Raw genomic sequence first — 27,888 nt, 5'->3', positions numbered from 1 at the left:
GTTTGGGCAGCTGGCCCATGTAACAAGATTAACAAGAAATAAGGGCTCAGGTGAACATGAGCAGACTATAACATAAGTTTGTACAGATACATGGGTGGAGGTAGGGTTTGAAGACCGCATACATATTATTACAACAGAAAATGGCTCTACATAGCTATACATCAATATACATAATTCATGTCAAGAACTGTTCTAGTTTTTCAATAAACTTTACATCATCATAAGATAGTGATGCAAACTTGGAGAAATCATCAGGAATATCATTGTCAGTAGTGCCATCATCACCTATGATAATGATGATGCTGGTAATTGCTTTGCCAATTAGGAGAATTTCAGGGACTATATGTGGAGCACTGTAGTTCTTTGAAATGACAACAATTACTCTTTGTGACTTTTCCAGAAGTGTAATGATGTTGCTGGAAGCATCAAAGTGTGTTACAGCACATTTCTTTAAAGTTAAAATATCAGATTCCTGATACCCAAGATGAGATTGCAAAATATTTTCTAAAAAGATAAACTTCTCACTCTCATTAACATGATCTATGAAAACTGTTGGTCTATTCCTAACTTCTTGTGAGACAGCTTGGGGTGAAGCAGGAGGATGAGCTAGGATGTGACAATACAAATACAGCTGTAAATATCAGAGAACCAAATGAGTTTTGACACTTTAAACATTGCATGAAAATTATTTATGTAAGCATGCATGCAGGAAAAATGATTAATGAAAGAGCAATAGCTTCAATACATGACTACTGAGCAGAAAGCACACATTCATTTCTTTGAATTTCACAATGCAAACTAGGCCATGGTTGGTAGGTATAATGCAATGTAAGAAATACAATCTGCATTATAAACGCCACATCATAATACCAAGAGATAATAATAGAGGAGAGGAGAGTATCCAACACAGTACAGGGCCATATAGTCTGTTAAGAAATACAAATGTCATCAAAAACTTGCTACACACTAGGGCTGAAACAGATATGTGTATTATCCAATAGTATTTTAATAGTCCATTTCCACGCAAGCTAAAGTGTTCATGGTATGGTAATGAATACTAATTTATTATGGGTTGTGCAACATCTGGTGTCCTTTGGGAGGTCTTAAAATGTATTGAAACCTATGGGACTAACATCTTTACACTTCACGGGAGCCCAAACCATACCATTTATTCATATTATAAGAAAGTACTTTTATGGCTGCCACCATACTACAATGATGATATGAAAATTGGAAAGATATGCTGTGTTGTGATCAAGAAATCAGCGATCTTGTGTCAAATGGTAGTGATATCTTAAGTTTTAACCCTTAAAGGTGCATAAGCCACTATAGTGGCAACATAAAAAATGCACGGAAAATGCATGATGTTTAACCAACAACTGTTTCATAACAGAAAGTGTTATATACTTACAGATATATCAATAATAAAACAGTTAGTACTGTTTCTCCTTGTGTTTCATGGTCTTCTTTGTTTGGTTTAAGTTGAAATCTGTCCTCAATTGACAATAATCGCCATCAGCTCACTCGAACGCTTCACTCGTGAAGTTGACAACAAGACAACTAATCTTGAGGGATTTGCTGAGAAGCAACGCTGCTTGAACAGTGCCACAGTGGACCATATCAACTTGTAGATCGACAGAATACCTTCCACATGACTACAGTCCACAGCGTTTACAAACCTCAAAGATATCTTCTTCTCTAAAACATTACGCGAATTTACACTCCTGTGTTTAAACCGTCATAACCTGCATAGTGATGCCATGATATATCGAACATTGCAATAATCGTGATAGAAACATTTCATGATAATCGAGATAGAGAAAAAGCTATATCGTGATAAAATAAAAAAAACATTATTTAGTGAAAAGTGACTTGATATATTTGCAAAATATGAGGATAATCTCATGTGTTGATGCATTAAAAAACTAGTCAAATCATTTTTATAAGTTGACTGTTGTCCTGTGAAAACATTAGCATATTCAATTCATTTAATATATCGTGACTATCATGATATAAGTCCCATGACATCGTGATCATCGTGATATTAAATTTTTCATATCATGGCATCATTAGTCCCTACTCTAGTTGAACTAGTTTGTTAACTTTTTTTGTAAAATAAAATTATTATGACTGGTGAACCCACGCATACCGCATCAAAGGAAAGAAATGGCATCATGCACCCCAGCTACCAATTATCGTCTGAAAAGTGAAGTAACAATTATGCTTCATTGTCAGCTATGTTTAACCCGTTACACAGCATTACGAACCAAAAACTGTTGAAAAGCACCTCTGCAATTGAAGTAGCCACTATGAAAAATATGGATGATTTCTGTTATGAAGGGAAGCCATCATGTGCTACCGCCAAATTGACATCTTTTGCTGTCAGTAAAGATGAATGGGACACAAAGGAGGAGACTGGTAAGTCCATGAAGAATGCATTGTACGTACTGTGGTATGCCAAAAGGCACATGTCCAGCTGAAGTAACATCGAACAGTGAAAAAATCAAGCCCGTAGTCTTAGCTGTTATCGAGTTATGCTTGTCTGAAGGCATCAGTCAGTCAGTCAGTAGAAAATTCCATTTAATAATTAAAAAAAAAAATTCCGTAACAACTTGTTGAAAGTGTTTCAGGTCGATCTGAAGGCTTGTTTGGACTTAGTTTTACCTAACCAATACTGCCTCATTGTTGTCAGGGAAAAATGATGCTGGTTTTTGTGTGATGTTTTTTCATGGGCAACGCACAAACCTTTGTGGTCCCTACTATACAGTAATATCATACTGTATGATTATGGCTATTAGTTATATGCCATTACAAGTGTAATAACAATGATATCATGCCTTTGTCTGAGTGGCATTGTGTGGCATACAAGGGCTAAAATGTGGTGACAGTTACTCCTGAGATAGAATGATGGCATTGACATTACAGCTGGGTGGGCTGCTTCCCCCAGTTGACAACAGGTTACCAATCAATTAAACAGCTGGAGCAACGTGAGTACACTTTCTTGCTCAAGGAAACAACAATAGCAACTAGGCATAACCGAGCATTGAACCTTGTACCTATTGATTATCAGACCAATGCTCTAGCAACTTGGCTATGCTACCTCACACAGCACACACACCCTAGAACAACTCAAGCATACAATATCTGACATGATTCTACATAATGAAACAAGGGTTTTACTTGCATACCAGTGTGTATTTTGTGCAGGTATGCCATAGTCCTTAAAGTGTTGTGCATACTACACATTACTGTGTTGCATGTAGGAGATGATAGTGTAAGTTTTTTTCATTGAATCACAAATGTGAACTATCATCCACTGCTTGCCATATATCCCATGAACACAAGTTATGCACATCACCTTATAGAGATGGGATGATACAGGATTGGAAAGTATTGATACATTGTCCCAAAAATATCACAATACAATGATGCGATACTACAAAGCAATAATTTGGTTTAAAACTGGCATCTACCTTTTAATATTAATGTCAAACACAGCCATGTATGTAATGTTCAAGCTGATACACCTGACTCATTGCTACAATATATTAAAGACTGTATTAGTACTTGTATATCATCCTCTTGTGTATTGCAATACGGTGATGTATTGATATATCATCCAATCTCTATCACCTTAACCCAATAGCACATTTATACAAATACAATGTTTCCTGAATTTGCTCAAGAATGGTTGGCAACAGGAGCAGAATGGAATTCTAAGTTAATTTTAGAATCTTGAGACTCTGAGAAGTCAAACCTTTTAACTTGATGTGGTTTCATTTCAGCATAGATAATATATACCTTATCTATGATTTCAGCAACTGAAGTGTATGTTTTTGTATTTTGCATGCTGGGTGGCTAGCCATCCCACCCCTGAATGCTGGTTCCAGCGTATACTATCTATGGTTTCAGTGCATTCAATTTTAAATAATGCCCACCACCAACATTGTTGTTCACAGTAGCTAATACACAAAGATCGAAACGAAAAGTACGCGACAAACACATACAATAAACAAAGGACGCTCCCACTTACGTTAAACCCGAGATGAAACCCTCGAAAAGTAAACTCGGACAATTAAGTATCCGGAGTTCCACGTAATTGACGATTAAGTGTGTGGGTGTACCGTTAGGGGTGAAAACTAGCCGATGATAAAAGCCGAAGGTGGAACTGGCAGCTGGGTAGTAGACAAATGGTATGTGCGCAATAATATTTATAGTATTGTAGTACCGAATCAGGTAGCTAAGAACCCATCCCACCGGTTCAGGCAAGCGGGGCAACCCTCGGCGCATTGGGCAAGCAAGCCGAGGCTCAGTGGACTCGAACACTGAGTAAAGCTTCTCCCCTTCTCGCTTCTCCCAGTCTTTCAGACAATTTTAGTAATTACCCACTAGCTAGTATTAAAGGTCTGATTAAACTGCAACCACTCCGACTAGCAGAGCCTAAGACTATCCGGTAAATTTAAAATCTTAAGGCCGACACGCCCAACCCTGCAACTCTTCAGGCGGCGCGGCTAAGTCTCCCCTTGTATGACTAGGCACGCCCCGCTAATACATCGTAGTGGGCGTCACGGTACCAAGTGATAAATCACATGGGGGCACACAGCTGTCTGAGTACCAGTGATACTGAAGTTATTACTGACAACAGTACAGTAAAACAGTGCAGGCATGCCTGTACCGGGGGCGTGTGCATCCCACCCCCCTAAGGAAATTTGTGAAAATTAGATGCTCAGCTTGAATAGGGGCCTGAATTTTAGGTATTTTTAAATTAAATTTCATCAATTCAAGTAATACTGATGCCGAGTGTACTTGAGAAATGGGGATAATATGTGTAATTCCTTTATTTTGGGGTGAGCCTGAGTGAACCCCACACTAGCAAGAGAGCTGTAAGTCATTGTCTTTTACATGGCAATTTACGATCAAATACAACAAACTGTCAGTCATCATTTATTACATTGCAACTTCACAATTGAATATGAAAAACAAATCTTACAAGTTCTTTAGTGTCACACAAGGACGTGATAATATACAAAGAAGTGTAAGTCCTTGTCAATGTCATGGATGAAATTAACAGCATAGATTACTGGACTTCCTTATTAAATTTTGAACTTGTCATCGTCAATGGGACACAGCAAAGTTAAATGGCATAGATTACTGAACTTCCTTATTTGTACTGTCAGTCATCGTTCATTACGAAGTTAAACAGCATAAACTACTGAACTCCCTTATTTGTATTTGTCATCATCAATGTCACAGTGTTTTGCACTTCCTTCAGAATGAACACCAGCAGTGAGAGGCTGCCCACACAGTTTTGGAATTTCCAATTGTAGCAGAAGCGCAAACACACAACTCCAAGATAATGCGCATTTTCACAGTGATACTGTAGCTATATATTTACAACTGAATGATGATATTGTACTACTGATGACAGTGATGAAGAGTAGGGCTCAAACGGATATTCTATTTATTCGAATATTCAGTGAATATTCTAATATCATTTTGGGTATTCAAATATTCCTTTCAAAGGAAATATATAACATCACTGTGTAGAGTACATAAACATTTTTGATCCTAAATCATGTTGATTCTACATTTAGTTAGAGACATCTTGTACAAAAGGATTGTTGATATCCCATCGATTCCAATGCTGTAAAAGAATATTTGAATATATGGCAATTGCGAATAAAGAATATTTGAATACATACGTAGTAAAAACCACTATTCGTTTGAGCCCTAATGAAGAGCTACCACATTATTCACCATTACGTGATTATTCACACCATACATTTGTTGATAAGTAGGTCAATTTGTAGTAGTCACTACCTGTTGTACTAACTGACACTGTACTGTAACTTCCTGCTGTACTACTGGAGGGTAGAACTATTGTTGCAAAAAAAGAATATTACATATTACTTTCCTCTATCATTTCTTATAAAGTAGGGGGCCCTGTGCTCCCCCCCCCCAATCCATTCGTACTCCCCTGCATTATACCATTGACGGGTACAGGGTTGAGAGGACCAAGTGCATTTATTCTGCAAAAACAACTCTAGCAGGCTATATAGCTAAGTGGGCCCATGAATTGGTGCTGGATCTGGATGCAAGTTTTTGTATTCAGCAAATGACTGTGCCGGGAGGATTCTTAAGGTGGCGCTGAACCGATTAAGTCCAGCCACACTGTTTCAACCCACACGCTTAATGAGTTATATTAGGGTGGCCCAAAACTTTGCTGGTCAGTGTACAACTTAATCTATGCCTAAAAGTCCCTGTGATGCTTTAGTTTAGTTTGTGAAATATCATACATTTATGAATGCCAATGTAAGGCTAGGCTAAATTGAGTTATAGTTTCTGATCACCCACCCGCATCACCTTCACCCCTAAATTCATACTGCTATAATTGATCACATGCACCAACATTTTGACAAATTAAATATCATTTTCAGCTAGGGAAATAAAAATGTTTCTTCCTGCTTTAGACAGGTGGTAAGATGTATGAATAAGCTTTAAGAAGGTGTTTAGATAATCCTTGTAGTGACAGGTAGCCTGCTGTTGCTGTGATTTTGAGTGCTTCCTTCAATAATTAACAATGAACACTAGTGACCGCTTGCCTACATCAAAATTGAGCATGTGGCTGATGAGAAACTAGCAATCTACTTTGCCTGATCTAACTCTGAAGTTTCAAGTCGATTTTTAAAAATATGACCAGATCTGCAAAAACCTAACACAATTGTGCAAACCTACTGTAAATATAAAATAAAACATTGAATACAATGAGTGAAATACTTGAACGCTTTGTTCTTATTGAAGAAAAGGCCTAACAATAAAACCCTGGATGTCATCTTATTTGCCTACTCAAGAGGAACTTGAAAATCTTTTTTGTTGCAGTAGATGTAAGGATGCAGAAGTTACGGGTGTTTATTTACGTCACGTCAAAACGATAGTACACAATTGATCTTTCTTCACTAATTTTTTCACCTTTGTATGTAGGTGATACAAGGAAAACCTTACCCAGTAATCGATTCCCCTGCTCATGACAAACAGGATGGTGCAAACTTCAACCTGTGTGTGCCTGATTCTGCTCGTAAGTTGCAACCGTTTTAGTAAGTGCCTGTAGTTTATTTCCCTATGCATTTGCTATAAAAATCTATCTTTCTGTTGTTGCTACTTTGTAGGGCTGTAACTCCCAAAGTTATTGGTATATGAGGCTGAAACTTTGCCAAAGGATTATAAATATTTAATAAACAAGAATTCCAAAAATGCATGATTGTGTTGGGTTTTTGTAGATCCGGTCACAGATAACTAGGCCAATAAACAGTCTAGTGCTAAGCCACTTCGGTTCCAACCATTCCTCACTTTGTATACCAATTCCACAGTTTCCTTAATATGAGAAGTAGTGAAAATGCATACCTGTGGACTACAACATTGGCCAACAGTCCGAATCACAAATATTCTTATTGTAGAGCAATGCTTACCCGATGGCTATACCAAATTTTGATGGTCTGTGGTGCATAGTATTGAAGTTATTTAGTAAGAAAGGAGACTGTGTGGCTAGTCAGGGCACATTCCCTATAACAGTAATCATGCGACGGCCATTCACCGGTGAATTAACCAGAGAAGCGTGCACATGAGTAACATTTGTGTATCAACAACAGTAGCTTGGCAGTCTGACAACTTGTTCTGTTAGTCCACTGAGATGCTTTGCTGTGATCTTTGGATTTCCGCATTTGTTTGTGTAATTCCACAAACATACTGTCCAATTAACTTTGTATGGCTGCCTTTAATTGCTTTAATAATATATTAATGTTACATGCTGTGACTAGAGTATCTCAGTCTTTTGTAGGGAAATTTTTCTTGGAGAAGGGGATGTATGCCCCCCCCTCTGAATTCACCACTGGGTTGCAATTGCATCGGCTGCAACTCCTCTGAAAAAAGTATTACTTGTTCACAAAATCAGTTTGCAGGCAGGCGTGTGATGCTATGTAGTTAACAGGCTAGCACAAGTTAGTTTTTTACATACAATCACACAATTAGATGGAAAACTGAACCTCTGATTGAATTACCATATAAGCAGAAATTTTGGCGAGCAGAATATTTGGTGTTTGCTTAATAATTTGTATTTGGCGAGAGTTTAATTTGACGAAATGCAACATGGTAGCAAATTGTATAGCTGGCTTTTCGTTTACAAAGATGTGTGTACGTACATTTACTTCATTGGCCCGCATACTGGAGAGAGTTTCATGTGAGATGGAGAATCCATGACAGTGTAGCAAAAGGAAACGAAGTGATTGGGAACATCCTCCATGCCAAGTGGCTAGTTATGATCCAGCTCCGCTGCATGTTTCTCAAGGTGTATTTTCCTCGAGCAGTATCTTTGTTTGGTGAAATAGTATAGGACCTCCTTAATCCGTGATATTTATACAGACAATCAATGATTGTCTGATTAACCGCTGGCTGACCTCCAGTAGTACATTGATCTATATACACCACCTTGCTTCTTGCTTGAACCATAGATAGTATATACTACATAATATATACTATCTATGCTTGAACTTTTGCCTGTTCAATCGGTTAAAATATTAGAAACACTAATGGCGAGATTTTAATTTGGCGATTTTGTGAGCGTTCGCCAATTTTAATTCCACGCCAAAATTTCTGCTCATACGGTATATCCACAGGAGACTTTATCACATGGCCCTGTGAAGACCATGCTTCTCTAATACATTTTATAGCAAAAGTCGGCACCCAGTAAAACAGCATAATTATGGGTCAGACAGTAAATTAGCCAGTCTCTTATAAAACACATGACCCATTCCTCTGGTTGCTGAGAACACCAATGGAGTACAAGTGCTGTGTTCCACTTCCCAGATTTGTGTCTGCTTCTTCACCAATTTATGTTGTCGGTAGCAAGACTGAATGCTGGATCCACTGTTGGAAGGTTGAAAACTTGAATATATGACCAGATGTTGGGCATTTTCACACATTCCTCAAATTTCGTTTTATTGCTTTTCTGTTGTCTGTAGTAACAAAGGAGTGAACAGCTAAAGGTTCAGATGAAATAGTTTGTTCTAGACATTGGAATAGCAATAAATTTGATTTGTACAACAACAATATTCCAAAGCACTTAATCATAACTCACGACTGAAACTAAGATGCGAAGATGGGACTTAACTAAATCTGTTCACTATGAACTGGGCATCAAGCTATAGTGCTTCCCTGTTCTCCTTAATGTGGACAAAGAAGGCCATTCCAACAAAGAAATGACGATGGTAACTTCATAATAAGCACTCATAACTCACATCCCTTTCACTGTATGAACACGAAACAAAGATTTTTTTTACTCTCCATGAACAGGCAAATCTGATGGTGTATATATATATAGCTTTTATTGATTTGAGCTTTGTTTCAAACTGATGCGATTAAGATATGTATGTAGCACATGTAATTTTACCCTGGCACACTTCAGTCAGTGGTTCAGCTGTGAGGTCTCTTACCTCATTGTGGCGTATTGATGGAGATCCCCCTTTGGGCATGAAAGAGCATGAGAAACCAGTACCACACACACAATGAGGAGGTGTTTGAGATGAAAGCCATCCATGTCAAAGCACACAGGGAAAAGCCAAGTTCTTGCACGGGTAGAGCAGTAAGCCAAGTACTGTAGATTCACCCTTTTCCTGAGTCAAACTAACAGGCTCTCAGTAGTCCTAATAGCAGCTAAGTGTTGAGCTATAAAGCTACATTCACCTCAACTATATATAGCAACATAGTCTTAATTTAATGCCACTTCAGCCCCACCCCTATATAAGGGTGGCAGCAGACTATTGTTATTTACTCTGCAACTAAGCATACTCAATCATCAGAAGTAGGTGGTGTGCTAGCTGGACTATATCTGCAGATGTAGGCAACCTCCCTTGTTTCACTACTTTTTTTATTTCTTTGATTATTAATCAAACTTAAAATTCCTAATTTTTACTTGTACTTGTATTGTAATGAACAAACCGTTTTCCTAAACACATTATCAAGCTTAAGGTTTATTGCTAATTGTTAATTGCTATTTTTGAGTGAGTAGTCCATGACATAATATGTATAGACCTTGTGCGTGCCAAGGTGTGGTCTGGCAAAAACCGGAAAAAAGTTGCTACAGCTTCAAGTTTCATGATAGTTTACGAGAAAAGTGAGGGCAAAAGATTTGAGCGTTGTATTGCAAAAACCTTAATAACTCGCCATGCAGCAAGTATGTTACATACTTTTTACCCAGTAACTTACTTTATACCAGCACTACTCTATCTTTTAGCACGATTCCTTCATGTTAACATTAAAAAGATGCATAGAATGCATACGTTTTTTGCCCTCAAAAAATGGTGGATGCGTTATTTTGATGATGTAATAAACCTTGGCATGCACGCATGGTCTATACGTAGTAGTAGTTTCGTTAACACATTCTGAAAGATACATGTGCATGGCATAAACAAAAGCTATTGGTTAGAACACAGTTTATTTATGAAGGATTTTTCACAATATTAGTTTGTTATTAATTTTCTATCAAACACCATATCACATAAGCAGGGGTTAATCTAGGGGGGGGTGGGGGGGGGGGGGGGGGGCACAGGCCCCCTCTGGGTTAGCTATTGCCCCCCCTAGGTTTATACCTAAAGCCTTGAGAAATGGAAAGGTTTAATTGATCCCAAAGTTGTTTAATCCAATGGTCAATATTCAATGGCATCACAGTAAAATTTCACCAAAATTGAGTATATTTACACCTAAATTTTCAAAATTTTCCTGGGGGAGCATGCCCCCAGATCCCCCTAGAATCCGAAGTGACTTACTTCGCCCCCTCTAGGTTTATATTCTGGGTTGAGCCCTGATAAGTCAACCAAGTTTTGTCCTTAAAGTCCTAATTCGGTGAAGGTAGGTCCCAGTTTTCACTATCTGCTCCACCTGTTGTGGTCTCATTTTTATGAACTGATGCTCTACACAGTAGACTGAGAGTATGCAGAGTAGAAACTATCGCAGTGACACAGGACTATGCTGATTCACAACCTGCATGTTCTTTTCTGGATATTTTGTAGTCATGTTGTCTAACTGACTAGCTACAGTGGAACCTCAGTTATCCAAACCCCTTGGGATCAGGGGTGGTCCATAAGTATGAAAAGTCCATATCTCTGTATAAACAACCTTAAAATCGCATAAAGAACATTTTTTTAAATATCAGTATTTCAACTACCCTAATAGAACAGTCACTACTCTAATAGAGCAGTCATTTCCGTAGTTTGGTTAACCGAGAATCCGGATAAGTGGGGTCCGGATAACTGAGGTTCCACTGTATGTCCTTATATGTAACAGGCCTGATAGTTGTGTTGTACACACCATAGGTGAGAATGCATAGACTCAGTAGTAGCTCAATCTGGAGTTCATTAGCTGAACAGGTCAAAACCGCACGTTCCCCTTTAAAACCAGACTACCGTATGGAGGGAAACTTTGGCGGGGGTAAACTTTGGCGAATAGCAAGCTAAATTGCATTTGGCAAAATAAACTTTAGCAGATTCAAGCTCAATTTAGCTATAGAGATGCTAATCTCAGGTGCTACGAGTAATTGGCGGGCTAAACTTTGGTGAATTTGTAGTGAATCACCAAATTCGCCAAGGTTTTTCCCCACCAAAGTTTCCCTCTATACGGTATATACATTGCTAAGAGTAATAAGAGGTGGACAAAATTTCATTCTATTTACATATGACTGTGGTAAAGGACTGCATGCCTTATACCACATCACCATGCATACTATTTGGATATGAATTAGTAGCACTCCCACCTCTGATCCTAGGTCTGCCTTGCACAATTGTAGTGGTATGACCATTTCAAGATAAGCTTGTAACTGCAAGCTGACACTTTGAATCTTACTTATGCATCTTAGTATTAAATAGCAAATATTCAGTTTACCCTATTATGGTATTAGTTGTATAGTAGGTGCCAAATATGAGCTCCTACATAAACAGGAACAGGGATAAATGGATGCCTCACACACTATTGTCTGTTATGTTTTGTGATAGTGTGTAATTTGAAGTAATACTGGTGTATGAGTGAAAGGAAATAGTCAGGAGACGTCTTATAACACAATACTGGTTGATTTTCACTTTGCAGATTAATATGTGCGTTTATACTAGACTTCCGATCTACAAACACTGTTAGACTGTCTGTGTGTTAGTTTGCTGGATGTTAGTTTGCTGGCTAAGGATTGATGCCCTTTGTTTTTAAATTTGTGGTTATCTAATATTATGTTGTGTGCAATGGTGTACTCTTAATTTGCTGTGTATATATAGTAATAGGAACGTACTGTATGAACTGCTAAATCAATTGTAAATGCTTAAGTGTGCTTTTTCACTGTGGTTGAACTGTCCTTTGTAGACTGTAGGACTAACACGCACAACACAATATACTAACAAGTACTTTTGAATCATATCATTGGAAAAACTCTGAAAAATATAACTTTTATGCACACAATTACATTATTTGGATTACATCATAATCATAATAAATTAATTTTGTCCATGCAGTCACTACGTATACAGTAGTAATTGATGTCAAAAACAGTTGACGTTAGTACAAATTCAGTGCAGTCCTAGGCACACACATAGGTCAGTGGCTCACAATTATGCCCACATGCACTATACGATGACCCCTTCAGGGGTGTAGACAGGAAATTTTGGAAAGCAGTAACATTAAATTAGCTGCGTGTGCATCTATCTAGCTGAAACCCACACCTCTGTTCATGCAGCTCATGAATACTATAATCCTACTGTATTATTAATGAAACTAGTTAATCTACACTTCCGGCCAGCATACTGATTCCAAACTTTAATTTTCTAGCACACTGCCCTTCTCTGGGATCCACTTCTGAGCTCCTTTTGTTGGCAAAGCTTTATTCTGAGCACGAACTTTAACATCATTCTTGGCTCTTCTCTCAACTCGTCACTAAACTGGCTTGTATACTTTATACTAACCTGACAGGTGTATATCACGATAAACTGCAGCTGCTGCCCTTCAAATAATCTCCACCATTTTCACAATCATATCTCCCATGTTTCCACCAGGTATCACGTGATATATCCTATACAATTGCTTGGTTTCATCATTAATGATTCATCTTTATTTAGTACGATGTGATTCTCAGGGGGCCGCGACAGCATGCGTATACCTACTGAAGAGTTCCAAGGCTGAAAGTTTTATGCAATTTTTAATTAAAATTTTTTGCCACCGAAAGGGGGTTTGCCCAAACCATCCTCCCCCTCCTTCCTGCCTATGCCCCTGCCCTTCACCACTAAATTTCGGGGAGATTCTGATCTGAACGTTTTAATGCATGTTTTAAACTGCCATATATATGTATCTCAGAAACCATACAACATACATGTAGCTAATCCCATTAAACTGAATAAGCAAAATTCATCTGTGGCATTGTATGTGGTTTACTTAACAGTAATCATGTATAGTGTATCATTGCAGATAAAATTGATTATTAAAAAGGATCAGTTATTTGGTATCACACAATTATACCTTTCAAACAATGGCTGAAGTGAGGATCACTGCAAGTGGTGAGTAAGTGTGATACTGTCATATACACATTATCTATGATACTGTAGGTTGTGATCGTCCTGTATTGAGAGATCTAGTAAATCATGTGATATCATCAGTAGCGAACCACTGGTATGACCTTGGACTACAGTTACTTGACCCAAAATATGAAAATGAACTGGACATCATTGAAGCAGCTGATATGAAGAACGACACCAAAACATGTTGTAGGAAAATGTTTAGCAAATGGCTAACCACTGATGAGCTAGCTAGTTGGGATAAAGTGATAGAAGCTCTTACACTTATTGGACTGAACAGTGTGGCCAGTAATATTAAACAACTGTTGGGACAAGGTGAGTCAAAGCCACAATATCTGCAATAATTTATTGTAGAGCAGCTGCACCCACTCAGTGGTACCTGTGACATACATGGAGCTGAGCCCACTTTTAGCTATATATCTGTAGGCTTTCTACACCCACTAAATGATCGATGTTTATAAGATTTACCTGTGTTGTTAGTGTGTGGTTTGTCACGGTTTTGTTCAAAGCCAAACTGCAGCTCTTGATGTGCACCTTTGTATATCTGCTGGATTACTGAGTCATCTATGGGTTCATTGGTGATGTACATACGTCATACATGCACAAGTGGAAGGAAAAACTACAAATTCTAGGGATCAAAGAAAAAAGTGGTGAAACAAGGAAGAGGCCTGCAGATGTATACTAGTGGACATCAAATCCCTGAACTGAATTAGGGATTAAAAGTCCACTAGTAAATCTGCAAGTATAGGCAACCTTCCTTGTTTCACCACATTTTAGCTATTCCATTGTTTCGCTACTTTTTTATCTTTGATCTGTAAAATTTATAATATTTCCTTCTACATGTTTGTTTACTTTTTATGACACACGAACCAATGCATATGTATTAAAAGTAATTTTGCATCATGATGCATGCCCCAATATAGGGTTATAACAATTATTCCAGCATAATATTATAATTTCGAGGATAGTAGGCTAGTAAAAGCATCAAGCATAATAAGGTGATTTTCAAGATTTTTAATCAAAATGTGCAATGCACATGAATACAGCTAAACATGAACACACTACACCTTAATACTGAATTAGCACTTCTCAAAAACATAATAGGCTATTTTCAAAGCATAATTGGCTCAAGCCTAGCCCAGCAATCAGTTACATAATGGAAAGGGAGGTGGCCATTACACTTTGTTTTAAGCTATGCTCTGCCCATCACGCAGTGTTACAAATAAAGAAAAGTATGAGAAGTTTCTCTGCTATTAATCCAGTGGCTACGGAAAATATGGGCAGTAAGCATAATAGCTGAGATGTCAATAACAATAGCAATAAGCATAATAGATCTCAACAAAAAGGTGCATCTCAGGACGAAGTGACGTCAAACAGTGAAGAAGTCAAGCACATAGCCTTATCCATTGTCGAGTTGTGCTTAACTGGAGGCATCAATTAGTCAGTCAGCATAAAATTTTGTTAAATAGAAAACTTAAAATTCTATAGAACTTTTTGGAAGGGTTTGGAATTAGTCTGAATACATTTTTGGGCTTGGCTGTACTTAACCAATGCTGGCAAGCTGGAAAATTAAGGCTGATTTTAGGGTGATATTTTTGGCTGGAAAAACCCAGTTCTTTATCATCCCTAATCTACAGTACTATACTGTACTGTAATCCACCTGTTCAATGTAATTTCTGAAGAAACATCTAGCATTGTTTGTTATAGGAATTACTGATGATATCCAGCCAATCTGTCCCACTCTGGGATGGGATGATGATAAACAGTCAAAGAAGAAGTTGTCTAATTTTGATGAGATGGAGGTGGAGTTTGGCAACATGGTGGTGGATATCAAAAAAGCTCTTGATAGTAACAACATCAAAGTGAATGACTTATTACTAAAACTTCGAAGCTCTTCTGCTGTACGAGACCGAGATGTGCCTTTGTTTGGAGTAGATGTTTTTGTTAAAGTGAAATCCATTGATAAACTTTTTGAAATACTCAGTGGATACTGGCACTTGTATGATTATGATGTGTTGATCTACCTAGTTGATACAGCTCAATGTGAAGCAGCAAAAAAGAGATATATAGAGTTTCTTGATGGCATTGATTCATCAGTAATCAGAAATTGTCAGCTAATACTAAAATGTAGAATATTTAAAGATGAAAATCTACTTCCAGGTACTTGTAGGCTGAGAATTAAACTTTCACGTGATAAATGCACTTTAGAAACTGAAAAAGAGGTTAAAACAATAATTGCTAAGCACTTTAAATTGGAAAATTATGCATTACTTTTTAAAGGCATCAAGGAAGGATGCGTTGAGGTATTTTATCAAATTTCTTCTTCAGTGAAGGATTATATTCTGCAATGCAAGGTCACTTCACTAGATATGAAGATGTTTGGTGCTCACAAAATTTCTGTTATTAAAATTGATGATGATGCAGAGTTAAGGGTGGTTAATACTTCCAATCAGGTAAAATTTATTGAGTCGTATTCCATGCATCTTAACATTTCTTTTTGACACACAGAATGATGTTTTTGCTTGGTCATATGGCAGTAACCTTAACTCAGGTATGTTACAGTTACGTTTGACTTAGTATCTATGTATCATTTACATTCTTAATGTTGATTTCTCTAGCCAGTTGGGTACATTCACTGCAAGATAATATCAAGGAGTGGTACCAAAGTTTGAAGAATGACAGATCAATCCTCGACGAAATCATCTGGTCCCCATTCCCTTTCTACCCCTGTATCGGGTACCAGTGTGTGTTTCATGACTCCTTGCAGTCATTACAGTCAACCAATAGAGCATACTCTTCTTGCCTAGGAACTCTCCAGAATCTCCAGGACATATTTGAGCCCTTGAACACTAGTGTTCCAGAAGAAAGTAATCCTGACACATATGGACTGAGGAGTATTTTAGTTGAAGGACATTCTGGGGTTGGCAAGACAACACTCTGTATGGAAATCTGTGTGCAGTGGGTTGAGGGTCATCTCTTTACACCCGATGAACTTGTGTTACTACTGTTACTACATGATCCCAGTGTTCATAAAATTACCTCAGATCTTCAACTGGCAGAATACTTTACTACATCTGCTATCCTGCAAAGAGAATTTGTGGAATACTTGGGACAATACGAGGGAGCTGGAGTAGCAATTGTTATTGATGGCTATGATCTACTTAGTTCAGAATTGCAAGAAAGTTGCTACTTGAGGGGACTGATTGAGCGAAGAAAGCTGCCAAAAGCAAGGATAATTTTCACATCCAAACCATTTGCCTCTAATGATTTTCATAGCATTGTAGACAGAAGGATTGAAATATTTGAATTAGAAGCGTCACACAAAAATGAATTTATTGCTACAGCTTTAAAGGACCATCCATCAACTTATGAAACTTTACAGAAGCATTTTCACCAATACCCCAACATGGACAGATTATCTCACATGCCAAGGTACATGGCCATTATAGTGCTCCTGTGTCTGCAGTACCCAGACTCTCTGCCCATGACTGCTGCTGACATGTTTAACCACTTTCTATTTCATGTTATCAAATACCAGTTGACTGTAACTGAAGCAGTTGATGAATTTGGTGATCTTTCACACTCTGTTCTAAAAGAATTGGAACAATTTGCATTTGCAACTGTGAGAGATAGCAAAGAGGTGTTTTTTGAATCAGAGTTACCTTACATATGTAGAGATCATTCCTCTTGCTATAATTTGGTATATTACATGAAGTCTTGCAATGAAGTGGAACAACTTATAGTTCTTGACCAAGACCTGCTAGTGTATCTTGCTGCCAGACATGTTGCAGGCATGCCTAGTAAAGAAATGGCCGATCTTTTCAGAATATTCCTTCCTGTTCTTCTAGGGGTGTACCACATGAGTATTCCTGTTGGTTCAAGCTTCAAGTTTCATAAAATGTGGAGTTTGGTTTTTGAGATGACACTAGGCCTTTCCGGTGTATTTTATTTTGCAGAGCCATCATTTGCCATTGCTGACACAGATTCTACTTTACCAAAGTTCATCAGTCACCTGTACACACTTTCTCCTTCTGGTCACTCACAACAATTTAATGTAAATAAAGTTCATGCCCGTCGTTTTACACCCCCAGTGTTGTACCAAACATCAGAAGTTGCAGTAGTGAAGCTATTGAAAAAAGTCATGGAAGAACCTTATGAAGGTATTCTTTGTCTTCTGAAATGTTTTCAAGGAGTGCATGAATTTGACGAGATTGTATCTCATACATTTGTAAAAGGTGTCATTGACTTTAGCAATAAGCATCTCCTTTCGTACCATGTGGAATCATTAGCTTTGCTCCTAAAATCTCTCAAAACTGCTAGGGTATTGCTTCTACCTGGTTGTCACATTGGTGATTATGGCATGTTTTTACTGCATCAGAATTTGTCCACCAGTGATGTTAGGTTAAATACTGTCGATCTTTGTGGTAATAATCTTACTGCCGCTTCTTCATCTCTAATCACAAATCTCATTAACTGTCTTAATCCACACTCGTTGGTATTGAGCTTCAACAATATATCTGATGCAGGCATCAAGGACATCGGTGCTACAATTGTGGAGAACAAGTATTCAAAAGTACTAAACATTTCAGGTAATAGAATTACAATTAAAGGGACGCAAGCTATATCTGAAATGATTGTAAGTTTGGAAGAACTGGACATCAGCAATAGTAACATTGGTGATGATGGAGCAAGTGTTTTATCCAAAGCACTAAGTCGTACTACTACATTAAAGTCTCTAGCTATTAAACAATGTAACATTAGTGAAGCCGGGACTAGTGCTATTGCAACTGCCTTAACTTACAACTCTTCATTAACTGTTTTACTAATGAACGGTAATGCCATTGGTAGCTATGGAGTTTCAGAGCTTTCTCTTGCACTTTGTAGCAACTCCACACTAAAGGAATTATCACTAACTGGAGACCAAACAATAGATTATGCTGCAGCATCGGAATTATTACTAGTTGTTCTGTGTGTGAATAGCACTTTGACAGATTTGGATCTTCCTGAGGAAATAAACAATCGAGAATTGTTGCATAAAAATGCTGAAACATTTATAAATAGAACCAAACCCTTAAATTTATACTTCTGGTAGAAAATGTGTCCATTTTGTTTCTTTTAATAAATAATGCATTTTTAAAAGCAGATTTACACAGGCTATGTTGAGCTGTGTCGAGGTCACAGTATAATTATTTTTTGTCACTTTCATTGGGTTCTTGTTGTTGCATTATGATTTAGTATTCTACAGCACATGTATTTCAGTCCTACTTTATACTTCATAATTATAATTTCTACTTCTGTACATACCCCTATGCTTATTAAGTAACTTAAAAGTCCAAAGTTATAGTAATATATTATACTATTGCTAATGTACAGGCATCACAGGATAAAGCGTGTGTGTTTAATCTTATAACTGTACATGTACATGTATATAACTTTTATGGATGAACTGCAGCTGTTTGCAACATTGTCTGCCTGAATGACGCATAGCTTTGACATTAACATTTGTTATAACGCCAACACATTGTCAATTATTGTTTTAAGCAAGTGTTATCAGTGCATTACAAAAGAAATTAACAAAATTACTTACAAATTAAAGTTGAGCATAATTAAAAATAAGAAATTTTATGTTAATAAGAAATGATTACAAACACTCACCATCCTCCAGTGTCATCACAGTAATGGGGTCACTAAATGGACCTATTCCTACTACAATAGCTGCTGCTATTGTTACAGTGAAGTTGTAACTAGGATGTAACATGTCAATCAATTAATAATATATACTCATGGGCTCCTGGCCCCATACTAGCTGGTCCTAGCATTTACGTAGATGTATATGGCTGTACAAACCTAGGCAAATGCCATTCAGTAGACAGTATAGTGATAATAATGCAAATAATATGTATATGGAATGATAATTAAGTGAATTGATGCACATGGACCTCTGATCTAGCTACATCCATGATTCTTCAGAATTTTGTATAACATATATTACATACTTAATTACACATTCTTAGGTACTTTAGTACATATAATATTATAATCAAATTCTATGCTATAGCTATTAGTAAAGATTCAGCTTTTCAATGAACCATAAACTTAGAAATGTTAGCATATAGAGTGCACATTAATTGTACTACCTGCAGACTTCTTCACCTGCAGGCCTATAGGCCTCCCTCGGACATACTGCATGCAAGAGAAGAGAGATCTAAATTGTGTTCTGAGAAGAGCAACTTCCCTGAATAATACTGTACAGTCCAGTCTTTTAGCTATAGTAATAAAATTAAACAAACTAAAATGTTCGATATATAAAGCATAAACCACACTCAGTTTACATGGTCACATCCGGCATTTTGCTTATGTAACCATAGTACTATAAAAAAATAAAGTATAAATTAAAAGTATTAATTTTTGTGCAGGCTGCAAAATTTCAATACTGAGTCCAGATCAGCAACATAATGGTTATATATTTCCATTTACTATAATCTAATCCAAAACAGCCAAGCTGTAAAAAAAGAGTGCGGCCCTCAGAAAGGCTATGGTGAAAAAAGATGTGAAATCCAAGGTGGCGGCCAAGAAATGGCTGTGATGGTAGGTTAATGGTAAAAATTTTAATAACGACAATTCAGGTGAATTTGGTGCTGCTTGGTCTTGGCACAAAATTCACCTGAATTGTCATTATTAAAATTTTTACCATTAACCTACCATCACAGCCATTTCTTGGCCGCCACCTTGGATTTCACATCTTTTTTCACCATAGCCTTTCTGAGGGCCGCACTCTTTTTTTACAGCTTGGCTGTTTTGGATTAGATTTCACTTCTTTTTGTATTTGCATACCCCAAAGCCGGCCTAGCTTTGGGGCTTTTTTAACCTATTTTTTTTCTTTACCACAGGAAGAAGAGAAAGATGAAGAAGTTTTTAAATACTTTAACTAATTCTGATTTTATCAGTAAATGTTCAAATTATATATATAATAATACATTTATTATATGTTAATTATTCCCTACAGATAACTTGTTTACAAGGTGATTTGTTTGTAGCTGAACTCCCTACAAGGTAACTTCTTCTAGCTGATCTTTCTAAAGGGTGATCTGTTTGTAGCTGAGTTATCTACAGGGTGATTTGTTTGCAGCTGAACTCTCTACATGGTAGTTTCTTTGTAGCTGAACTCTCTACAATGTGACTTCTTCTAGCTGAACTCTCTACAGGGTGACTTGTATCTAGCTGACCTCTCTACAGGGTGACTTGTTTCTAGCTGAATTCTCTACAGGTGATTTGTTTGCAGCTGAACTCTCTACATGGTGGTTTCTTTAGAGCTGAACTCTCTACAAGGTGACTTCTTCTACTAGCTGATCTCTACAGGGTGATTTGTTTGTAGCTGAACTCTCTACAAGGTGACACTTCTAGCTGATCTCTCTACAGGATGACTTGTTTCTACCTGAACTCTCTACAGGGTGATCTGTTCATAGCTGAACTTTCTACTGGGTGATTTGTTTGCAGCTGAACTCTCTACATTGTGGTTTCTTTGTATAGCTGAACTATCTACAAGGTAATTTCTTCTAGCTGATCTCTCTACAGGGTGATATGTTTGTAGCTGAATTTTGTACAGGTGATTTGTTTGCAGCTGAGCTCTTTACAGAATGGTTTCTTTGTAGTCTCTACAAGGTAACTTGATATATCTACAGGGTCACTAGTTTGTAGCTGAATTCTCTACATGGTGATTTCTTCGTAACTGAACTATCTACAATGTGACTACTTCTAGCTGATCTTTCTACAGGGTGATTTGTTTGTAGCTGAACTCTCTACAAGAAAACTTCTTCTAACTGATCTCTGAACAGGGTGAATTGTTTGTAGCTGAACTCTCTACATGGTGGTTTCTGAACTCTCTACAAGGTGACTTCTTCTAGCTGATCTCTCTACAATGAGATTTGTTTGTAGCTGAACTCTCTACAGGTGATTTGTTTGCAGCTGAACTCTCTACAAGGTAACTTCTTCTAGCTGATATCTCTACAGGGCGATTTGTTTGTAGCTAAACTCTCACATGATGGTTTCTTTGTAGCTGAACTCTCTACAAGGTGATTTCTTCTAGCTGATCTTTCCACAGGGTGATTTGTTTGTAGCTGAACTCTCACAAGGAAACTTCTTGTAGCTGATCTCTCTACAGAGAGATTTGTTTGTAGCCGATCTCTCTACAGGGTGATTTGGTTGTAGCTGATCTCTCTACAGTGGGTGATTTGTTTGTAACTGAAATCTCTACAGGTTGATTTGCTTGTAACTGAAGTCTCTACACGGTGTTTTGTTTGTAGCTGATCTCTCTACAGGGTAATTTGTTTGTAGCTGAACTCACTGCAAGGTGATTTGTTTGTAGCTGATCTCTCTACAGGGTGATGTGTTTGTAGCTTAACCTTCTATAAGGTGATTTGTTTGTAGCTGAACTCTCTACAGGGTGATTTGTTTGTAGCTGATCTCTCTACAGGATGATTCGTTTGTAGGTGATCTCTCTACAGGGTGACATTACCAGAAATTTAGTACATTTTTTGGTCGTGTGCATTAGTGTAGACAACCTGTGTAAAATATTCATATAATACAATCGTTTTTGAATGAGATGTTTTTAAAGCTATGCATATGTTGCAATAAATGTCTAATGATTGAAACCAACACATTCCAAAGGGTTTGAAGCCATTTAGTCCCTAACCACGATATTATCTTGCACTAACCTCAAAATTTGCTTCCACTTAGTACACTTCAAAGCCATACTGTGTATGTAGTGTGTGTCTGTGTCTGCATGGTTTAATCATGGCACATTTATACCTCATAAATTAGAGTGTTAACCACATCAAAGGGATACTCGAAATAACTGTTTGTGTGCTTTAACTTTCTCAGTTAAGGAACATTGTGTGAGATATAAACTGTTTGTTTCTTATTTTTTTTCAATTTCTGTTGTAATTTACAAGTACATGTTCCTTTATAGCCTGCAGCTCGTCTATACAAAACCATTCATCCGGAAGCCACAAGTCACCGACTAAACTGATGATTGTTTCTAATGTGCATACATGTGTGTGCATGTTATTGCATTTTTAAATTAATTGAGTTGATTGACTATAATGTAGTCTGTATCACAACGCGTACGCCATAAGTGTCTTGTCCTGGAGGAAGCTGGTCTATCACATCATACTTCAGTCGTTTTGCTTTGTTATTATCGCTAGCATAACTAGTCGAGCAATTTTTGGTCCAAATTTACACCAGATTTAACCTTAGATGGGTAAATTCTCAAAAAATCTTCTGTGGGGGCATGCCCCCAGACCCCCCTAGACAAGAGCATGCTAAAGCATGCTCTAGGTTTTGCACTGTGTACGTGCATATATGCTCAAAACTCCTTACTTTAAAACAGCACCCATCATAGTCTGCTGATTTTATTACAAGCATTTTCTAGTTCGATGTACGTGATTTTAATACATCCTGAAAAGTAGACTATCTCATTTGGCGCCAGTTTCAGCTAGCTACTACTTTCGTAGTTTACTTGCTGGAGAAAACAGAACACCTATAATTAGTTGGATTGAGCTTTCTAAGTAAGGTCAGTGCTGGATTTGCCTATTAATGATGAATGACGTTGGCAATACGTCATAGACTGAAGCAGTTTCTAATTTGTTGGAGCACCGCTGGACATTTATGGACGGCCTGGAACCATAAGTAGATGGCTGTATTTAGCGAAGGTTTTAGCCTACGCGTTAATAATAAGGTGAAAATGATTGGTTACATACAGATTCAACCGACTTCGTAGGGTGAGTGAGTTTATTGTATGTTAAACCCATACATTTGGGCCTACCGAACCATAGTCTGTATTGCCACATGTAGACGGGCTTCAATCCTACCAAATGGGTCGTTTAACCTCTATTATACAAAATTTCATTACCTTCACTGCAGAGCGGAAATTGTACACCGCTATTTGAGATGTATTGCCAATCCAACACTGTATGTCAATTTAATTTTTAATCAGTAGGCCCATGACCTCAAATTTCTGGTATTGATTTGGTTGTAGTTGATCTCTCTACAGTGGGTGATTTGTTTGTAACTGAAATCTCTACAGGTTGATTTGTTTGTAGCTGAAGTCTCTACATGGTGTTTTGTTTGTAGCTGATCTCTAATTTGTTTGTAGCTGAACTCACTGCAAGGTGATTTGTTTGTAGCTGATCTCTTTACAGGGTGATTTGCTTGTAACCGAATTCCCTATATTGTGTCTACACAGGAATAACGCACCTTGATTGCGGACAACGTACCAAGGGGATTAGACACCGCATAGTGGGAGCAGACGGTTGAGATGCGGTTATCCGCGTAGGCGTACGCGGACTACTGTTAGAACCCCGTTTGGGACCACTTGTACGCGGATGTACGCGTCTCACCCGCGAAGAAATCCGTACGGTGCCATCAATAAACCGCCTAGTTCTCCGTAAGCACCTATCCGGTGTCCGCCAATGAGCCTAAAGGGTCACGCAGGATCCTACGCGCGGGCCGCTGTGTCCGATAATGAATTCAGTTTTTGTCACGTGAGAGCATAATTTAAAATGCATAAATTCCACAATAAAAATAAAAATGTCTTGTTCATTCTTTTACACAACATTCTTAGCTCCATGCACTCCAACGTTCCAGTTCTGTCAATAACAAAAGTAAGATGATGCAGCTACACACTACACATGTACCTTGAATAACTGTTCGAAGCAAAGCAAGTTCAACCTGAAGAAAAACATACATTACAGTGTATCACAAACTGCACATTACTATACACTAACCTAGCACATGCCAAAGTACCAGATGTGAACACTACTTGTGTGAATAGTTCTTTGTTGCAAACACGACAACACCTGGAAAAAGCCTATACATAATGGAAAGAAAATAGTTACACACTATCAGCACGTACCATAGTCACGTGTCCATCAGCTACCACTGTTTACAAGTTGACTTTGACGTTAGCAGAAAGTGGAATATCCATTAGAAGTTTCTGGGTAAGGTAAAGAGTTTGTTTTGTGGTTGATGTCTGCCATCACGTGCCAGAGGGGTCATCATACTGCTACGATCAGCTTGCAACAATCTGGCTTCCAAAGACTGGCTTAATGCCATAGGATTCTGTTAACAGTCTCTGGTGTTTCAGTTATTGAGTACTTGACAGCTTATTGCAAGTAGTGGCAAGGAAATTCCATTGAGATGCTAATGCTGTAAAATATCTTGTAGGAAATCCTAAAAGATAAAGGCAAAATCATTTGATAGCACTGAACTACTGTTGGAAAGCTGGCTAGACAACTGGTACACAGAGAAACACATTAAATTATATCAAGCTACACTAAAACAAGTCTTACCATGAATTTGAATAGTAGGTAACTAAAATCCTTACGACAGCCAAACAGCCCATGGTACGATTGCATCCCAGCAACATAGCAGATATTGGGCTGAAATCATCCACTAAGGGCACGGTGCAATAAACTGCGACTACACTACAAAACAGCCATGGCTTACCAACCAAAACACAACTATACTTAACCAAAGAGTACATACCATCACACAGCTTAGTGTTCTAACAGAAGAAAGCAGACTAGGACGGTAGTTCTCTCTACCCGGAATGTCTGTTATAATACATAAAACAGTTATTAAAAACAATACGTATTTCACCGTATCGATTGGCGAAAACAATCTGAGGTGTTTGACACGATGGTATCCTTCACATCTAGATCTGCTCAGTCAAGCGCCATTACGTCTCAGCTGCCAAGCACCCGAAAACCCCCCAAATTCCATGAAAGTATCGTCGCAATCATTGGTATTGAGTAGCGCCAATGTTGCGCCATGTTTAACCCTAGTTTTCTTCAACAATCCGGCTGCGTTAGACTGCTTAGCGTCAGTATCCAATCACTTCCGTCAAAAAGAAACCGCACGTGATTTTGATGATCAAAGATGGTTTGTTGTGCGCACGCCTCCACCAGTTAAAAGGTGCGCATCTGTTAAAATAATTCCAGAACAATCTTTAGACCTCGTGTGGTACCTATCATTCTGCTACTGTATTGTGTTCAAGTATTGGACGATAAACGGAAGAAACAACCGTCTCTTCGTTACCGACGTACTGAGCTAGCGGCTAACATGTAGCTATCCTCAGAGTGACTGACACATCCGACGAGATATCCTGTTAGATAGTATACTCTCCGTACCCTCACTAGAACAAAAAAATGGTGAGCCGACCTGTATTTAAGTCTTTGGTGAACTCAAGAGGTGTGAACCTAACCCACATCGTAATTCCATATATTTATCTGTAAAGCAATGAAGAAAATAGGCCACTTCAAAGACGTTCTATGTTTGATAATATACAAATTAACTTTGTACTCATGGTTTTTAGCTTTCAAGATATCTCATTTTATGTTATTACAATGCTCACAGTTTTATAAACTGCAAGCTTTAGCTCTGTACTCATGATTTTCAGCCATCAAGATGTCCCATCTTTTGTTGGCAAGTCCTGTCAAGATGTCCCATCTTTAGGCAGGAAAAATCAGTGAGCACGTAGCTGTTTATCAATATCAGTGTTATTACGGTGTTTTCAGTTTCAAAGCTGTACAAGCTTTGGCTGTGTACTCATGATTTTCAGCCATCAAGATGTCCCATCTTTTGTTGGCAAGTCCTGTCAAGATGTCCCATCTTTAGTCAGGAAAAATCAGTGGGTACATAGCTGTTTATCAATATCAGTGTTATTACGGTGTTCGCAGTTTCAAAGCCGTACAAGCTTTAGCTCTGTACTCATGATTTTCAGCCATCAAGATGTCCCATCTTTTGTTGGCAAGTCCTGTCAAGATGTCCCATCTTTAGGCAGGAAAAATCAGTGAGCACGTAGCTGTTTATCAATATCAGTGTTATTACGGTGTTTTCAGTTTCAAAGCCGTACAAGCTTTGGCTGTGTACTCATGATTTTCAGCCATCAAGATGTCCCATCTTTTGTTGGCAAGTCTTGTCAAGATGTCCCATCTTTAGGCAGGAAAAATCAGTGAGCACGTAGCTGTGTACTCATGATTTTCAGCCATCAAGATGTCCCATCTTTTGTTGGCAAGTCTTGTCAAGATGTCCCATCTTTAGGCAGGTAAAATCAGTGGGTACATAGCTGTTTATCAATATCAGTGTTATTACGGTGTTCGCAGTTTCAAAGCCGTACAAGCTTTAGCTCTGTACTCATGATTTTCAGCCATCAAGATGTCCCTTTTTTTGTTGGCAAGTCTTGTCAAGATGTCCCATGTTTAGGCAGGAAAAATCAGTGGGTACGTAGCTGTTTATCGATGTCAATGTTATTACAATGTTCGCAGTTGCAAAACGGTACAAGCTATAGCTCTGTACTCATGATTTCAGCCATCAAGATGTCCCATCTTTTGTTGGAAAGTCCTGTCAAGATGTCCCATCTTTAGTCAGGAAAAATCAGTGGGTACGTAGCTGTTTATCAATATGTTATTACGGTGTTCGCAGTTTCAAAGCCGTACAAGCTTTAGCTCTGTACTCATGATTTTCAGCCATCAAGATGTCCCATCTTTTGTTGGCAAGTCCTGTCAAGATGTCCCATCTTTAGGCAGGAAAAATCAGTGGGTACGTAACTGTTTATCAATATCAATGTTATTACGATGTTTGCAGTTGCAAAACGGTACAAGCTTTAGCTCTGTACTCATGATTTTCAGCCATCAAGATGTCCCATCTTTTGTTGGCATGTCCTGTCAAGATGTCCCATCTTTAGACAGGAAAAATCAGTGGGTACGCAGCTCACTGTTTGCAGCTTTGAAAACATGAAAGTTTTCAGAAATCTCAGCTATCAAGATTTCTCATAACTATTTTGTTGGTGTTTCCTGCCATATTCCTGGTGTGTGGGTGTGCGTCTGTGTGTGTGTGTGTGTAAGTACTTAGTTGATTTACCAAACTGGATTAACATAAGTGTGTATGAGATAGGGTGATTGATCTTACTACCCTAAACCGGAGGAGCTCATGGTTCGCCGTGTGTCATAGCTCTACGACATTGCCTGCAGAACCAAACGGGGCACTGAAAATATCATCGTCCATATGGAGTCCTTTGACACTTTTAAGTGGGTATGCATAATGTTCGTAGCATTTGTTTATTAGTTACGAAAGCCAAACAAGTGTTGAGTAGGGTTCTGGGAACCATAATCTATGGTTCCCAGAGTCCTTTTAAAATAATTAAATTCAATAATTTTTAGCATCACAGTTGAATGGTTTGAACAATTTTGGAGACCATAAGATGTTTGATGTAGCATGACCAGCCTCCTCTGCA

The 27,888-nt window shown here is 38.0% G+C and overlaps 1 protein-coding gene and 2 long non-coding RNA genes across 9 annotated transcripts; 1 reads left to right on the top strand and 2 right to left on the bottom strand.

Moving 5' to 3' along the window:
- Positions 1-106: 106 nt before the first annotated feature.
- On the bottom strand, positions 107-4,094 carry LOC136252306 (uncharacterized). Its single transcript, XR_010699463.1, has 2 exons — positions 1,412-4,094; positions 107-606 (listed from the first exon to the last, which is right to left on the bottom strand). It is a non-coding gene; the product is annotated as an uncharacterized lncRNA (long non-coding RNA).
- On the top strand, positions 4,094-18,802 carry LOC136252305 (protein NLRC3-like). 2 transcript variants are annotated; one of them, XM_066044715.1, is made up of 7 exons: positions 4,105-4,193; positions 6,982-7,075; positions 13,489-13,577; positions 13,626-13,910; positions 15,303-16,048; positions 16,104-16,146; positions 16,214-18,802. In XM_066044715.1, the coding sequence occupies exons 3-7, from the start codon at positions 13,550-13,552 to the stop codon at positions 18,685-18,687; spliced, it is 3,576 nt and encodes a 1,191-aa protein (XP_065900787.1). In that variant the 5' UTR covers positions 4,105-4,193; positions 6,982-7,075; positions 13,489-13,549; the 3' UTR covers positions 18,688-18,802. The 2 variants fall into 2 exon arrangements, with proteins under 2 accessions (XP_065900786.1, XP_065900787.1); XM_066044714.1 differs by lacking the exon at positions 6,982-7,075 and having other exon boundaries at positions 4,094-4,193.
- A 5,319-nt stretch (positions 18,803-24,121) lies between these two features.
- On the bottom strand, positions 24,122-25,824 carry LOC136252304 (uncharacterized). 6 transcript variants are annotated; one of them, XR_010699462.1, is made up of 7 exons: positions 25,254-25,814; positions 25,126-25,207; positions 24,944-25,078; positions 24,508-24,824; positions 24,380-24,462; positions 24,290-24,323; positions 24,122-24,241 (listed from the first exon to the last, which is right to left on the bottom strand). It is a non-coding gene; the product is annotated as an uncharacterized lncRNA (long non-coding RNA). The 6 variants fall into 6 exon arrangements; XR_010699458.1 differs by having other exon boundaries at positions 24,380-24,451; positions 25,254-25,810; XR_010699461.1 differs by having other exon boundaries at positions 24,380-24,887; positions 25,254-25,824.
- Between the last annotated feature and the right edge of the window lie 2,064 nt (positions 25,825-27,888).

This window comes from Dysidea avara, chromosome 4, assembly GCF_963678975.1.
Source record: "Dysidea avara chromosome 4, odDysAvar1.4, whole genome shotgun sequence".
NCBI classification, from domain to species: domain Eukaryota; kingdom Metazoa; phylum Porifera; class Demospongiae; order Dictyoceratida; family Dysideidae; genus Dysidea; species Dysidea avara.
Note: the sequence above shows the minus strand (reverse complement) of the source record. Positions and strands in the feature narration are given on the sequence as shown.